This window comes from Engraulis encrasicolus, chromosome 1, assembly GCF_034702125.1.
Source record: "Engraulis encrasicolus isolate BLACKSEA-1 chromosome 1, IST_EnEncr_1.0, whole genome shotgun sequence".
NCBI lineage: Eukaryota > Metazoa > Chordata > Actinopteri > Clupeiformes > Engraulidae > Engraulis > Engraulis encrasicolus.
The window spans coordinates 29,273,606-29,292,082 of NC_085857.1; the positions used below are offsets into that span (position 1 = coordinate 29,273,606).

General features: G+C 45.4%; 1 protein-coding gene across 1 annotated transcript in view; it reads left to right on the top strand.

The window, feature by feature from the left end:
• Positions 1-8,793: 8,793 nt before the first annotated feature.
• The window catches only part of LOC134449882 (3',5'-cyclic-AMP phosphodiesterase 4C-like), a 72,053-nt gene continuing 62,369 nt past the window's right edge, over positions 8,794-18,477 (top strand). The window contains exon 1 of the mRNA XM_063199974.1: positions 8,794-8,854. Coding sequence (XP_063056044.1) covers positions 8,813-8,854 — 42 coding nt within the window. The 5' untranslated portion in view covers positions 8,794-8,812. The remainder of the gene's footprint in view (positions 8,855-18,477) is intronic.

An 18,477-nucleotide genomic window follows, 5' to 3' on the forward strand; every position in this document is an offset into this window, starting at 1 on the left:
CATTATTTTCGATTAATTGTGCAGCCCTACCTGTAGGGTATTCCAAGAGCCTGGCATGTAAAGTTAACCTTGAGGTTGTGGTAAATCATGTAATGGAAGAGCCTGGAGTCCTCAATGGCCTCTGTGAGTAATCTACTAGCAGGTTTACCACTTGTAGGTTAACTTAGCCAGGTTTATCACTTAAAGCATGGTCTTTGAATACCCAAGACAGTAGGACGAATAGATGTTTTTGTTTAAGTTGTTGTGAAAGGAGGGAGGGGGGGAAAGACAGTATACAAATATACAGCAGTATGATGTTGTGTGAATGTGAACACCCAGACCCCCCCCCCTCCCATCGTCAGTGACATGGCAAATGCCTACAACCGCTTTCTTTGCTCATTTTAACAGCAACCCCCTCCATCCCCCATATCCAGCCATATGCACATGTATACACACACACACATACATACACACACATACTGTACACACACACACACACACACACACACACACACATGCACACACATACACACACACACACACACACACTGTACACACACATGCACGCCAGGCCCTGCCGTCAACCCCTCCTCTTTTTACTAGGACGTGTGTTTGTGTCTCTCAGTAAAAGGTTCTGCTGTATAAAACGATAATCAGGTGTTCTTTATTTTTGTGTGTGTGTGTGTGCGCGCGCTTGGGTGTATGTGTGTTTAACTCACTTTTCCTTGCCAAGTAGTATGCCCTACTTTTTTTGATGTATTTCTGAATCGTCAGATTTGAACCCACCTCCTATGTTGAACCACAAGGCAAAACAAGTTAGAGAAAAATATCACAGACTTCACAATTATAAAGATAAAGATTAGGATTTATGTTGTTATTTCAGGATTTTTCAAAGGCACCAATTGATCTGAAAGAATTCAATTGGTATTGGACCCTGGCCTGCCATAGGAAGTGGAGCCAAGTTTTTCTTTATTTTTAAAGTAATATACGTATACATTTTATTTTAAGACTTTATTGATAATAGAGAGGTGGACAGGAAGCAAATGGGGAGAGAGATGGGGAGGGCTCGGCTAAGGACCCGGGTCGGGAATCGAACCCAGGTCGCCCATATGGCAAACGAGTACCCTACCGGTTGGCCAATATACAGTGCCCTCCATAATTATTGGCACCCCTGGTTGAGATGTGTTTTTTAGCTTCCAATTATTTTATTTTTTTTCTAAATAATATGGGACCTTAATGGAAAAAAAGAGAAAAATCCAACCTTCAATACAAGTGCATTTATTCAGTGGGGAAAAAATCACACATAAAGAAATAATTATTTGACATCAAATAATGTGTGTCACAATTATTAGCACCCCTGGTGTTAATATTTTGTACAACCCCCTTTTGCCAACAAAACAGCACCTAATCTTCTCCTATAATGTTTCACAAGATGGGAAAAGACAGAAAGAGGGATCTTCAGCCATTCCTCTTTGCAGAATCTCTCTAAATCATCCAGAGACCTGGGTCCTCTCCTCTACTCTCCTCTTCAGCTCACCCCACAGGTTCTCAATGGGGTTGAGGTCAGGGGACTGAGATGGCCATGGGAGGAGCTTGATTTTGTGTCTGGTGAACCATTTCTGTGTAGATTTGGCCATATGTTTAGGGTCATTGTCTTGCTGAAAGACCCAGTGACGACCCAGCTTCAGCTTTCGGGCAGAGGGCAACAGATTTTGATTTAAAATGTCCTGGTATTTCAAAGCATTCATGATGCCATGCACCCTAACAAGGTTCCCAGGGCCTTTGGAAGCGAAACAGCCCCACAGCATCACTGACCCACCCCCATACTTCACAGTGGGTATGAGGTGCTTTTCAGCATGCGCATCTTTCGTGGTACGCCAGACCCACTTAGAGTGTTTGTTGCCAAAAAGCTCAATCTTGGTCTCATCTGACCAAAGCACACGGTCCCAGTTGAAGCCCCAATACCGCTTGGCGAACTCCAGACGCTTGCGTTTATGATTGTGAGTGAGGAAAGGTTTTCTCCGTGCATGCCTCCCAAACAGCTTGTTGGCGTGTAGACAGCGCCTGATGGTTGATTTGGAGACTTTGTGACCCCAGGATGCTCCCATTTGTTGTAATTCTGTAACAGTGAGCTTTGGAGATCTTTTGATTTCTCTTACCATCCTCCTCACTGTGCGTGGTGGCAAAATAAACTTGGGTCCTCGTCCAGGCTTGTTTACCACTGTTCCAGTTGTTTTGAACTTCTTAATTATTCCTCTCACAGTGGATATGGGCAGCTGCAGTTGAGTGGCAATCTTCTTGTAGCCTCTGCCTGACCTGTGAAGGTTGACGCACATCTGCCTCACTTGTATGCTGTGTTCCTTTGTCTTTCCCATGTTTAAGAGTGGATAAGAGAAATGGCCTCGGTGTCACGTCATATTTATACCCCAGGGAAACAGGAAGTGATGAATTACTAATTAAATGTTCCTACATACTCTGGTAAACTTTGTAAACTACTGTAGAAATGACAGAAATGCTTCAATTATATTTATTTCCTGGGAATTGTTAAGGGTGCCAATAATTGTGGAACAGGTGATTTAATGAAAAATAATTATTTTTTAGTCAGGGATTTTTTTATTTTCTTACAATTCATTTGAGTTGAAGGCTACATTTTCCTACAATTTTCAGTGTGACAGTATTCTTCTGCAATAAACACTTTTATTAAATAAACAAATTTATTTTAAGGCTTTTAACACATCTCAACCAGGGGTGCCAATAATTATGGAGGGCACTGTATATTCAAATTTCATGTGTTTATTTGATAGTGATAAGTGAAGAGATGGCAGGAGATAAGTGGGAGAGAGAGATGGGGCAGCCGTGGCCTAGTGGTTAGAGAGTTGGTCTTTCAATCTAGGGGTTGCAGGTTCAAATCCCCCCTGACCTCTCCCTACATCTCCATCCATGGCTGAAGTGCCCTTGAGCAAGGCACCTAACCCCACATTGCTCCAGGGCCTGTAACCAATACCCTGACAAATGATAACTGTAAGTCGCTTTGAATAAATGAAAGCGTCAGCTAAGTGCAATATAATGTAATGTAATGTTATGAGAGAGAGATGGGGCAGGGCTGGGAAATGACCCAAGCTGGACTCGAACCCAAGTCCCCATGGGCATGCAAGCCCAAATGAAGCTGATGTGAAAGCCCAACTGGGAAACTCCCAACTCCCATTGTCATTGTGACACAGCATTCCACAGCCCACAAGTGCACACTGCACACAATGAAAGTGCATTTATGCCTCATCCGTGCAAGGGAGCAGCCCCCAATGGGTGCCCGAAAGGGGTCATTGCGGCAGGACGGTACCATGCTCAGGGTACCTCAGTTATGGAGGAGGATGGGAGAGAGCACTGCTTAATTACTCCCCCAACGGGGTCGGGAGTCAAACCGGCAACCTTTGGACTACAAGTCTTATGCTCAGTGTTTCTCAACTGGGGTGCCGCGGAAACGTAGCTGATGAATAAATTATGTAATATAATACATATTTTTCTAAATTGATAAGTTAATGTTAGTCAGTGGAATCTTTCATCTGCCATTTACGCACAATAAAGTAAATATAGGAGCCCCAGTCAGCTGCAACTTTGGGGGGGGGGGGGGTGCTTCTCTTTTGTGGTCTTTTACATTCAATTTCACATCTCTATTGTTATCATTTTTAGGCAGCCATGGCTTAATGGTTAGGACAGTCAGTGGTCTTCCGATCAAAAGGTTGCAGGTTTGAATCCCTGACCTCTTCCTTTCACCTGGCTGAAGTGCCCTTGAGCAAGGCACCTAACCCCACATTTCTCCAGGTACTTTAACCAATACCTGCCAAATGACGTTGCTTTGGATAAAAGTGTTTTACAGGGTAGGTCTATTGGTTACGGTCCCTGCTGGAGCTGTTTGGGGTTACACACCTTACGCAAGGGCACCTCAGCCATGGAGTGTGGAAGGCTGAGATTTGAACCGGTAACCCTCTGATCTAATACCCATCTCCTGAACCGTTCATTCACAGCTATGTCAGAGATTCTTTAAGTATATAGAGATATGCCAATGTAATAGGTTGCTATGGGCACCTAACATGACCAGGTTCTGGTCTGCCTAAAGGGACTTGTCATAATACTCCTAGCATTGAATAGAACAGTCCTTAGGTCTGCCTAAAGGGGGACCTCCCCCCCCCTCCCCCTTGCAATAATAGAACCCGGAAACAATGGGCTAATGGAACCTCTCTCTCTCTACTCTCTCTGGCTATGGGTTAGTTAGGGAAAGCAGCTGTGTGCATGCCAGTGAATCGCAGCAATTATGTTCATGTCTGACATCATGTCATGAAGTGGCGATGTGTATATGGGCTACATATTAAGGGTGTTAGGAAGCGGGTAGATGTAATGGATGTCTGTTCCATTTATCCTGGTTACATCACAGCATAAGACCATGTAAGAGTACAAAATGGAAAAGTGTGTGTGTGTGTGTGTGTGTGTGTGTGTGTGTGTGTGTGTGTGTGTGTGTGTGTGTGTGTGTGTGTGTGTGTGTGTGTGTGTGTGTGAGAGAGAGAGAGAGAGAGAGAGAGAGAGAGAGAGAGACCAAAAGACAAAAAAGAAACAGGTTGTACCTACTTACATACTTACACTGGGATTGTGACACCCGCTAAACTCAGCACCCGACTGTGTGTGTGTTGGTTACTGTGTGTGGAGAGCGAAATGCTCCAACGACCAAAGGGATATCTCCAGTAGAGCCCTTATCAAAATACGGCAACAAACAAGGATTTTTACATTTTGCTATTGGGATGCCTTCTGTATCTTGATACAGACGCACAATGAAACGTCTTAGGATCTTGTCTCCTGCCTGAGAGAGAGAAAGAGAGAGCGCGAGTGATGCACCACAATTGGCGCGCGGCTATACCCTGTGTGTGTGTCTGCTGGATAGTGGGTGGTGTATGCGCGCGGGGAGAGAGAGAGAGAGAGAGAGAGAGAGAGAGAGAGAGAGAGAGAGAGAGAGAGAGAGAGAGAGAGAGAGAGAGAGAGAGAAGCCTGATGTTGCTGTTGGATATAGCAGCAGCGTATTGAGAAAGGGGGGCGCAATATTCTCACGCGGAGAGCGATATTCCTGAAGCCCGTTGTGTTTTTTGCCTCTCCTTACCGCCCTGACTGACTGGTTTTCTGCAGAGAGAGAGGCAGAGGGCTAAGGAGACAGACAGAAAGGAAAGGAGGAAGGGCACTCTTTATCCATCCATTGATCTTGATGGGACCAAGGTGAGTGTCAGTGTATGTATGTTACATATGTGTATGGCTTTTCTCTTGTCTCTCACACGCACCTTGTCGGTAAGCCTGACGTCGGATCATTAATGTGTCAGCCTATGCGCCGTAACAGATGTGTATCGATGGCCAGTGAACGTCTGTTGAATGTGTGTGTGTGTGTATGTGTTTGTCTGTGTGTGAGAGTGTGTCTTTTGCGGTCGTGTTTGAAGTGCCTATGGAGTCTCCGTGTACGTAACATGTCATTGAGGCTGACTGCCTTATGGTGTGAATAAATATCTGCCCGCCAGCCAGGCTCCAGTCCACACAGACTGACATACAGCCGAGCATATTGGTGTCAGTATGTTAGGGGATGGCGACTTGGCTGGCTGCGACCGTTATTTTGACGCGGCGCCTCTGCTTATGTGAAGCAATTACCTAATTGTTCCACCACCAGTCCAGGAACAGCACTAGACTAAGTGGATGGAGCAAATCAAACATGTACAGTGTATCTCTCTTTTACCCTTTTTTCTTCTCCCCTCTCCTCCATCCCCATGATCATCCCTCTATTATTTCATGCATCCCGTATTCGTGCGTAAGACCTCTCCCTCTCTCAGTGTGGGTGTGTTTTTCATCCAGGCGTTTTTGATGTGTAAATTGTTGATAGATTATGCCGGATGATGAAACAATTAATATTCGTCGTCAGTCTCACTTAGCACAAAAAAAAATACGTGAGCGCAAATTCAAGATTCGGTTCGTTCTGAGTGGTCCATGACGACTAACGGTGCCGAAAGGATGCCAGTCGGGGCAGGTGAGTAGGCTAACGTCTCCGGGTTGACTTGACCTGCATTTGGTCGTCATTAGACCCGGTGATTGTGTGTGAGCTACCGATGACGGCACAGACCCGTCACGCCGAGCCGGTTGGAGTGTAGCCTCCTTGTATAGTTGATATCCGTGTGGATGCTGGCATGGGACAGAATGGGCCACGGTGACACACACACACACACACACACACACACACACACACACACACACACACACACACACACACACACACACACACGAGCCCTATCTCACGTCATTTCGTGAAGTATTCACGAAAAAAATAACGTTCATTTTCGTGGTGCATTCACGTTATTGCCCGTTTTTCGTGGTTGGACAACGAAACGCTGCCTATTCATTTGAATTGCCCGACTGCTGCTATGGTTATCCAAGCGTCTGCAGGGGCGGGGAGGGGATGCTGACAGAACACTGCTGATACATTCGGGACTCACTAATTCGACGCCCTTTCTGTACTTACGCCTTATGTCATACGACACTAAACCTAAACCTAACTCTAACCTTAACCCTAAACCTGAACCTAAACCTAAACCTAACCCTAACCCTAACCTTAACCCTACTTAACCCTAAACCTAACCCTAACCCTAACCCTAACCCTAACCTTAACCCTAAACCTAACCCTAACCCTAAATTGCTTGTTTGAAATGTTTGGTGACGGTACCGAAAGGGCGTCAAACTAGTGGGTCACTAGGCAGTAGTCGGGCAATTCAAATGAATAGGCAGCGTTTCGTTGCCCAACCACGAAAAACGGACAATAACGTGAATGCACCACGAAAATGGAAGTTATTTTTTTCGTGAATACTTCACGAAAGGCGTGAGATACGGCTGCACACACACACACACACACACACACACACACACACACACACACACACACACACACACACACAGTGAAGGGAAGCTTTCTGTGTTTGGTGTCAGGGTTTTTGGAAGGGCTGGGTCTGGGCACAAGTGAACAATCAGAAACACAGGCCATGCATCATTAAATATGATGTAGACCTAATATCTTGAGTTCTTCAACATTTTCAACATAGCCTACTGTAGGCCTAGACTGTGTTTGTGTCTGTGTCTGCATCTGCGTGTCATGCTCAACATCAGTGTCCTATTCCTGTGATGATATGTCGTATCCAGGGCTGTGCAAGGGCCAGAAAACAGCCCAGGCATTTTTTTCTTTGGCATAGACCTGCCCCCCTGCTTTTCACTGATATTATTCATAGTTCAGTCCACTGTTTATATTGAATATAGACCAATGGGCCAACCCATCTAAATGGAGGGCCGGTATCTAAGGAAAAAAACAAACAAACAAACAAACAAATAAAAGCAACTAGTATCAGCCCCAGAGGACTGTCAACCCACCGGGAAAATGCCCTGTAGGCCCCTATGGCAGATTACCAGTCTAGCCATGAATGCTTCTGACAGTTTTGAACAAATGACCTTGAGTGCTAAAACAATTCATAACTATATATATAATATATATTATATAATATATTTATATTATATTTATAATATATGATATATATTATATAATAAAACAATTCATGACTATAATATACCTTCTAACTTAATCCATTATCTTTTCTATCTTTGTCCAGGTGTTTTGTGCCATCTGACTGCAATTTACTGTCGGCGCCAGTAGTCTGGATTATGCTATCTGCTACCAACACCTCTGGATCAATAAACCAATCAAACCTGGGATTACAGTAGAGTCCTCACGTCAATCGGCCAATCAAGTTTTGGATTACAGTAGAGCTGTCATCATCAATCAGCCAATCGCAGCTTGGATTACAGTAAAGTGTTCACACCAATCAACCAATCCAACATCTGGGATTACTGTACACAACACGACAAGGGAAGGACCTGGCGGGATGGAAGCCTGTGCGCTTTTGGATATCGAATGACCAGATTAAGGATTACCGACCAATTGCGTGTGTGATATATCCACATATCAGGAAGTGAAAACATATCCTTCTCCAACTCCCCTCTCTAATATACATTTCTCACATTTTTTTAACTTGCTGTTATTGGCAGTTATTTTGGGTAGGCCTACTCCGATCCGTCACCCCCCCTTCCCAGGTTACTTGGGTAGCATACCACAAAGAGAAGCCCCCACCTTCCCCAGGTGACCTGGGTCAACAGAGAGTCTAATCTCTCCCCCTTTCAGCACATTTCCCATCATTTCTACTTGTATTTTGGGTACCAACACCCCACAATACACCACCCCAACCCCCCCCGCCAGCCCCATCTTACCTAGGTTTCCTGGGCAACAAAGAATCAGATATCTACCTTTCCCACCTGTTTCTCTTCTTGGGTAGCAACACCCTGCCACGCCCAACCCCCACCAACCCCATCATCCCCAGGTTCCCCTGGGCAACAGAGTCCGTTATCTCCACCTCTCCATCCATTCCCCAGCACTGTTTTGTGAACCCCGGCCCCCTACTACCCCCCTGTCCCCTAATCCCCCCAACCACCTTCCCCAGGTTGCCTGGGCAACAGAGAAAGCCAATCAGATGGGGGTGAAGGTGGCGTGAGCCAGCCGGCCGGCCGTGGTTGACCCCCCCGCGGCGCGACCCATTCGTCCCCCCCTCCCCGCCCCCGCTCCCGTCCCCGTCCCCACCAGCCCCATCCGGTTTGACCCCGGCCTGACCGCTGGCTTGACCTTCGACCCCCGAGGCTTGACCTGGCTCTCCACCTGCTCTGCTGCCTGGGTTCCGCTCCGGTCCGCTCCGGAGCCAAGAGCCAGAACCAGCCAATCAGGATGAAGAAGAGCCGTAGCGTGCTGACTGTGACTGGGGAAGAGGTACGGGAACACACACACACACACACACACACGCACACACACACATGCACATGCAAGCACACACATACGCACACACGTACTCACAAACACAAGAAGAGCTGCAGTGTGCTGACTGTGACTGGGGAAGAGGTACGGGAATACGCACGCGCACACCGTACACATGTGCACATCTCACACACACGCACACGCACACCTACATACAGTCTATCTGTGCAGGGGTTCTCTGTCTCTCTCTCTCTCTCTCTCTCTCTCTCTCTCTCTCTCTCTCTCTCTCTCTCTCTCTCTCTCTCTCTCTCTCTCTTTGATATCTTGGATGCCTAAACTGTGCAGGGTAACTGCTTCCCTTCACAGCAGTGTGTGTGAAATGAATGCAATGCAGTTCTGGACCTGGTGTCCATGTTCATCAGACCCATCATACCTGACTTGTGTGTGTATTGTATTGTATATGCCACAATATCGCCAGGCTGGTGCAGGCAGGTTCAGTCACAATATAGCCTCACATGTCTTTAAAGCCTGTGGTTATCAAATTGTCTTTGAGTAGCGTTTGGTGTTGCAGTGCAAAGTTCGCATTACATTGGTGGCTCACCATAACATTTCAGTACATTACATTGTATTACATGTAGAGATGCACCGGATCCTGATTTTTGGGATCCTGCCGGATACCGGATCCACTGCTTAAGATCCTGCCGGATCCGGAACCAGATACCGGATCCTACGAAAGGGTTGAAACACATAGCCAACTCGCACACGTGTGCCCTTTTTATTACGTTTGCACAAACTATTTTTAAGACTCATTGGCTTACTGCCACACTGCCTTCAACGGCCGCTCCCAAAGGGCTTTCACTCCATGCAGCGATTGGGGTTGTGAAAGACTGACTGAAAAGCCTAGGCTACGTTAAAAGTAGAGATCCTGATTTTTAGGTAACTGCCGGATAGGCCCTACCGGATCCACTGCTTAAGATCCTGCCGGATCCGGATAGTCTGAAAAACCCTATTATCCTGCCGGATCCGGAACCGGATCTTGGATCCTGTACATCTCTAATTACATTACATTACATTTGGCTGACGCTTTTATCCAAAGTGACTTACAATGGAGGACATAATCATAGCATACTTAATCATGGCATACATACTCATGGCAACACTTTCAGATTCAGAGTGTGCAGGAAATATACAGAACAATAAGTGCAGATGCCAAACAGGGTTATATTTTTAGATGCGTCCCAGCATCTCTATAAGAGGGTCTGTCCGTCCGTCCGTCCGTCTGAAACGCATTCCTTGTCTGAAACGCTGTCTGAAACGCATTCCTTGTCTGAAACGCTGTCTGAAACGCATTCCTTCAATTGTTCCTTCCTGTGTCCACAAGGCGGAGGCAGAGAGGCATTTTGGCCTGGAGCGAATGCGTGTCAAAACGTATACGATATGTTACCAAACCGGTGTTCTGTCGAGATGTGTTGCCTCGTCGAGATGAGCGACCGGTCGCCCTATAGTGGTGTTCTATCGATTTGCGATGCCTCATCTAAATGAGCGACCTTGACTTTCCGCGGAAAGCGTTTCAATCGGTCCACGTAGGGCTGTTTTAATAACCATTAGGCTTACTTTGTTTATGTCACGGACAGGGGTGTGCAATCGTTCGAGCGGAGTTTAATAAGAACATGCGGCTGCTGACAACCGTGAGCCTCTCGTTTCAGCAAGTTAAGAAACGTGCCATATGAAAGAGACTGAGTTGAGTTTGCGCAAATACTGGAGAAAGTGTTTGGGATCAGGGCCTGGCTACGGGTTGTTTAATGCAGTTATTTGCTGTTGGTTTAGTTTCAATGCGACGTGGGCTCGCAAGGCAAATTGCTGCATGAAATCATGTGCTATGGGTATAAACAAGCGGTTTAGATAGCAGATAGCGTATTGTGGCTTTGTTTTGGCAGATGTCTGTCTTTTAATGACCGGAATCATATTTTCATAACATCCCCACCAGTGCATTTCTTATTAGCCTACCATGTTGAGGCATTTTACAATGCAGTCGATTCAAATTCTTGAGTGAAAAGGGTGGAGGGAGCATTTTGACAGCTCAATCAGAGGTGGTGGTTTTTTCCATTTTGCTATGAGAACGCCTCCTCTACATAGTCTTTTCTGATCGATGTTACAATGTTCGAGGCTGAGTGTGTGAGCGATTACGGTTAGGCAACAAAGTAGCAACTGTACGAGGCCACGCTGTTTCGCAGATTTTCCAATGATCTGCTGGATGATCCACGCTATTTCCCGTTTCCCCCCGGGGGATATACCGGTATCGTAACTTTCAGTCCATGACAGTCGGTGGGCAGGCTGTAGGCTAACTAGACTATGGATGACTGGTGGTAACCTCAGGAGGACATAGGCTACAGTTTTAGTCACTAAAGTTGACAGTCTCAGGGGATCCTATCGTAACTTGCGGTCTCACAATTCGATGGGCAATCACCCGCGAAAACCACCGCGAGGGTGTGCGCATGCGTGCGCATGCTCAGTAGCGAAGAGAATCACTTCTTCTTCTTCTTCTTCTTCTTTTTGTGGTTTAATGGCGGTTGGCAAACCAGCTTTGTTGGTGCATTACCGCCACCTCTGGATCTGGAGTGTGGACAGGAATAGCTACCTCCCACTACTCAAAACAAACTAAGTGAACAAATCAAAAGTAAACATAATAATGAGAATGATAATAATAAATAGAAAAAACAAAAACAAAAAACACAAACAAAAACAAAAATAACAAAAAACAACACAGACTACCCAAAGGAAGAGATGTTAAATCTTGCTCATTAGCCCTGTGTTTTTCAAGAATTTGCATATGTGGTTAAACCCCACATGCCCTGTACTTAACTGTAGTACTTTCTGAAAGTTAAAAGACACCTTTTCCCTTTGTAAGTTAGCAATTAGTTGTTGTCTTTCAGTGTGGTACCTTGGACACTGCATCAGTACATGCTCTATGGTCTCCTGGCTGTCACTGCACTCACAGGTCCCATCAACATGCTTCTTAATTCTGAACAGTGTGCTGTTAAGTCTTGTATGGCCAAAGCGCATCCTGGAGAATACATCCTCAACCTTCTTCTCTCTGGCTGTGACTCTAGCCCTTCCCACTTGACTCTGGGTAGCATGGTACTGCCGTCCTGTGTCTCCGGTATCCCACAGTCGTTGCCACTTCTCACAGGTTCTAGCTTTAACTAGGCTCTTGACTTCGGCCTTGCTGTGTTGTACCTTCAGGTCAATAGACTCCTTCTTTAAAGCATCCTTAGCAAGTTTGTCAGCCATTTCGTTGCCTCTGACGCCTATGTGTGCAGGTACCCATAAAAACACTATTTCAACCCCAGCCTTGACCAAGTTGTTACCACTCTGCATTATTTCAAATATAAGGTCTTGCCTTGACTCTGACTGGCCATTCTTTATACTCAGAAGTGCTGAGCTCGAGTCAGATGCTATTACTGCCCTCCTGGGCTTGTTGTCCTCCACCCACTGTAGTGCTAACCATATTGCTAACAGCTCAGCTGTATACACCGCCAGGTCATCACTGGCTCTTTTCGCCATTGTCGTCTTAATTCTCGAAGAGAATCACATCTCGATGGGTCGCTCATATAGACAGGACACCGGCAAGGCTAAGCTGATTGCATTGTGAGACAACTGAGGGGTGCATTCAATTTTCGGCATTGTTTTGTGTTTGGACAGTGCTAGGCAACTTCGTTCCTTCTCCACAGCACACCACACTGTGAGTGTCACTTAATGTTCACGGTCTTGTGATAGGCCTACACTTCGGCTGATTGTGTCGCGTTGTGCAGCTATTTTGGTTCATCAGAATGGAAATGAACGATTTAGAAGTCGGCAGGCAGTATTTCACACAGATGTTTGTGCTCGGATAGAGGGGCGTTTGCATTGCATAACGCTCCACGACATGGAACCGTAATAAGTTGACAGGCGACCAGCAGCGCTACAGCTCTTCCTCTAAACGTGAGTTTGCAAACATTCTGCCACTACGTTTCAGTGAGTAGTCAGTGTTCTCGAACTAGTAGACAGATGGGCCATTTGCATTTCACATACGCTGTGTTACTGATGTTCTCGGGCATATTGCAAGGGAGAGTCGTTTTCTGCTGGCGGGCGCGGGCGCGTGGACCCCACAGGTGCTTTCCCTTGCGCTCAGAGAGAGCACGGGACAGAACGCGTCTTTTGCTTCGTAATGGGGCACCTAAGTCACGCCCTCTACTTCCTGGTTCATGGGGCAGAGGGAGTCAAAAAATCATTAATGGGCTTGAAAATTAGTGATTTTTGGATTTGTGGTGCATAGGTGTAGGTCCAAGGTCTGGATTGGTGTCAAAAAAACACTCATTTTCAAGCCCAGTAATTATTTTTTGACTCCCCCTGCCCCATGAACCAGGAAGTAGAGGGCGTGACTTAGGTGCCCCATTGGTTTGCAGTCGTATGAATTTGGTAAACTCTGCCACTGAAGCTCACTGCTTTGTGCCTTGACGGTAAAAAGCTGGCACTGAAAATTAAGAGCACAATGCATCCAAAGGGTGAACCCATAGCGCATGATTCACCCTAACGGTTTTATTTATTTATTAGGCTATTTGGCGATGTTTAGTTTCTTTCCCACATGCACATGACGCTGAAATGGCGTGATAGCCTACTAAAGGTTGATAAATAACCTAGTACTAATAATATCTGGTAATTTGTAATGTAGCCACTTCATCTATGTGAAATTTGAAATTAGATGCTTCTTTTCCAAATCCAAGCATGATGGCCTTATTATAGTCTAAACTGCAAAATATAAAGCTTTGTCTCGTCATTTCGCTGCCTGCCACATTATTTGGACTTTCCATGGGCAATAGGCTATGACCAATAAACAAAAAGCACATCCTCAGAGGGGGGTGGGCGTTGACAGGTTAGGAGGAGGCCAGCGGGGCGTTTTGGGGGGAAAAAAGGATGGAACTGGCATAGAGGGACGCATCTGTTGTCCGCCTGTCGGCCTTGTTAAAGTACATTAACACAGGGTTAAAGGAGAAGTCCACTTTTTTTTTTGAACATTAAGGCAATTTTCTGAGTGGTCTGCAATGTTTTAGAGTCCCCCTCACCGTTTACTGCAACTCTGTTCTTAAAATCACCTTAAACATTTGTTGCCTCTGGACTAGTACTACACTACTATGACAGTGCACAGGGCCTTTAGAAATACATTACGACTTGGTCATTGCCATTCTGGTAACAGCTAATTTATAATGCCGTGTCTTAAAGGGTTAAACGCATACACTCACCATTTACCACCCCCCCCCTTCATAGGTTATGACATCATCCAGTAGCAAAACAAAGTCACAGGCACACACACATACTACATACACGTGCGACTGCGTACACACAAGTACACACACGCACACATATTTAATACACTTAAACACACACACACACACACACACACACACACACACACACACACACACACACACACACACACACACACACACACACACACACACACACACACACACACACACACACACACACACACACACACACACAGTTGACAGCTTCCCCCTTACCCTCCTATCCTTCTTATTATTATATTATATATGACTTCATCCAGTAGCAGAAAGACACAGACACAAATACATACACACATGCACACACATGTACGCACACTTAATGCACACTTAATACACACTTAATACATACACTTCCCATTTACCCGTCCTATACTTGCCATGACATCATCCAGTGTCGGAACAAGGACACAGGCAGACACGTGTACAGATATACTACACACACACGCGCACGCACGCACGCACGCACGCACGCACGCACGCACGCACGCACGCACGCACGCACGCACGCACACACGCACACACACACACACACTTCAAATGCCATGATGTCAGCATCCCATATAAAACACAAACAAACACACACACACACACACACACACACACACACACACCCACACACACACACACACACACACACACACACACGCACACACACACACACACACACACACACACACACACACAGTTGACAGCTTCCCCCTTACCCTCCTATCCTTCTTATTATTATATTATATATGACTTCATCCAGTAGCAGAAAGACACAGACACAAATACATACACACATGCACACACATGTACGCACACTTAATGCACACTTAATACACACTTAATACATACACTTCCCATTTACCCGTCCTATACTTGCCATGACATCATCCAGTGTCGGAACAAGGACACAGGCAGACACGTGTACAGATATACTACACACACACGCGCACGCACGCACGCACGCACGCACGCACGCACACACGCACACACACACACACACACTTCAAATGCCATGATGTCAGCATCCCATATAAAACACATACACACAGGCACAAACAAACACACACACACACACACACACACACACACACACACACACACACACACACACACACACACACACACACACACACGCACACATGCACGTGTGCACACACACAGACATGTACGTACACATGCGCACATAGTACGTACATGTAGAGACGCTTACACACAATCAAGCAATCAAGAGACCCTCTCTCCCTTCCTTAGCCATGATGTCATCCCCCTCTCAGATCCCTCCTCCACACACATACACATACGCACCCACACACTGACCTTTTCTTGACCATGATGCTCTGACGTCATTACCTGAGAGAAGGCTTTCCCCACTCAGCAGGTCCCCCCCCCTCCCCTCCCTACAGACACACACACGCACGCACGCACACACACACACACACACACACACACACACACACACACACACACACACACACACACACACACACACACACACCTGGCAGAGAAGCGCTCCGGTTACATATTGCGTTTTGGGGATATGTGGCCGACTTACTGCAGATAAACAGACAGACACACGGTCCAGTTGTATACGTATCAATTGAGGGAACTCTGTAGTGTAAAATCTTAGTGCCATGACATTGAAGCCATCCTGATGAAGGTCAAAAATGAAGAACAGTGATGCAGCCTCTGTTGTGCTTGTGGATGGCTTTGTTGTTTGCTGAAAAATACCCTGGTACCGCTTTAGAATAAGGTTCTTCTAATAAGCGTTTATAGTCTCTAGTAAGCAGGTAGTAATACCCTTACAAGTGCCCAATAACATGCTTATTAACTTTGTTAACGTCTTATAAGCTGCTTATTATGTGTTTATAGTGGTTTATTTTTTTAGTTGTATTATTTACATCGGTACACATATCCATCTTGACATGCTGACTAATACTAGATATGAAAAAAACTAAATTTTGAAGATGGCTGCCACATGTACCGATTTCATGCTTTTACTCAAATAAAGTTACTCATCAGATTAACAATGTTAATAAGCATGTTAACAAAGTTAATAAGCATGTTATTGGGCACTTGTAAGGGTATTACTACCTGCTTACTAGTGACTATAAACGCTTATTCGAAGAATCTTATTCTAAAGCGTTACCAAAACCCTTTAGGCTACTACAACATCATCATGACATGTTGACTAGGCATTAGACAAACATTATTGCAGCGCGGTCACACGTAGTGTAGCCTCTTACTGCAGATAGGCCCCTCAACGGGCCTACTCACTCTATGCAGAAAACACTCAGCTACGTTTCAAAAACATTGCTCTGACAATGCAGAGAGTATTAAGTTACCAATTAAGACATTGCCATTTTGGTGACAATATAGTTAAAACAGAGGTTCTGCGCACAAGGGATGGTAGTCTCTAAAAACATGTAGTGTTTCTTTAACATCCAACAGCAACAGCACACATCAAAGAGATCCCTCTTGTACCTATTCATTTAAGAGGAGACTTTTCCGTCAAGGAGTCCCCTTTCTTTGAGAAACGGTTCAGGTCCAGTTACAAATGCATCGACCGAGGGAACTCTGTGGTCAACAGTCAGACTGGCACTTAACGCAACCTTATCGTCGTTGCTTGCTTTAACTCCTCGCCAACAGTATGAGTTAGGAGTGTCTCTTCCTACGGTTGACCTCTCCGATCTTCAGACTGCTCTCTCAGTGAAAGCTTGGCTGCATTGTCCATATGGCATACAGGCCATTTGCCCGGTAGACTGCTCATGATTTTTGGCCTGGCCTCTCCCTCAATGTTATCAGTCCTCATGCCACTACAGAGGCCTCTCCTAGACATATAAATGGAGCATTATGGCTGTTGCAGTCAACATAGCTCATATTCAGGGTTTCCCCCAACACTTTATTGCTAAAGCGACCACCTTGACAAGAAACACCTACCGCCTTGACTAGGTCCCCTGAAAAGATAACGATTTCATATTATGAATGTAATTTCTAAAGTTGCTTGAAAAACATGTACTTTTAACGCCCCACCACCTTGACTGACGAAAATTCTGCGGGAAACACTGATATTAGATTACTTCATCATGTGCTTCGTACTGTAGTCATATGCTTCATTGTCTCTCTGGACGCCTGGTGGACTTAGCCTCGCGACGCCATCCTCTGTACTCCACCCAAAGATTTTGGCTCCGCACATCGTCTGGTAAAAGCCTCGAGCTCGGTTCTCTCAGTGTTTCGCCAATCAGCAAACAGTTGAGAGTGGTGACGTAGAACTCACCCGCGAGCTCCGTTACTGATTGGTTAAGGTAACTATACTCACACTTTCGTTTTGTTATTTGTATGCTTTTGCGACGCTATAACGTAACAGGCATGCTAATAAAGCACAATATGGGTTTTAATTTGAATTTGGAACTTCAATTCATTTAAACGATAGAGTAAGATCAGACTATCTCCCATCGTCCTGATTCCTCATGGCTTTTGCCAGACTGATTGACGGAGTCAACAGTCGGCTATTCGCCCAGGCTATGGCGGACTAGTCTCTGCTGAAAATGCCTGATTCACTTTTTATCCCAGTCCAGCCCTTAGTGAAAGACACAATCCAGTTACAGTATGTATCTAATTATCTGTCTCACTGTCGCGATGGGGAGTAGAAGGTGGTTAGGTTCCGCTGTTACCATGATCACAATATACACAGTTAAAATACCAGTATTATTTTAGCTCTTAAAGAGTCGAAATGAACTCAATTTCAGATAACATTTAGTCCCACTCAAAAATAGTGTTCATTTTACTCATTGGTCTGTGTAACATTTTAACAAGTTAGTTCTACTCACTATTCTGTAAATATCAATACTGGAATGTGGGGAAAACAACTGTTGGCACCCGAAGCAGAGTGGGCGTGGGCGTAAAATGATTAGCCTACGTTGGTCATCTCCAAAATTTGACACTGACGTTTAGCTCCACTGTAGGGTAATTTGACTGAGTTCTGTAAATTTATTGTGGAATATCAACATCCCACTTTTTACTGTGTATGGCTGAAGACTCTGTGTTTTGTTGTAGTAGTGTAGTGCTAGGCTAGTTAAGTTTCTCGACTGAGGTTCCATTGACCGCATGTTGCATATTTACAATACCCACTGAAACGACCTAGAGCTCTCTCTGTGTGTAAGGGGAGTAAGGGGAGATCTGAACGATGATGTCATAGACGAGAACAAATGTCTGTCTGTCTATCTGTCTGTCTGTCTGTCTGTCTGTCTGTCTGTCTGTCTGTCTGTCTGTCCCTGTCTACCTGTCTGTCTTTCTAACGACATCTCT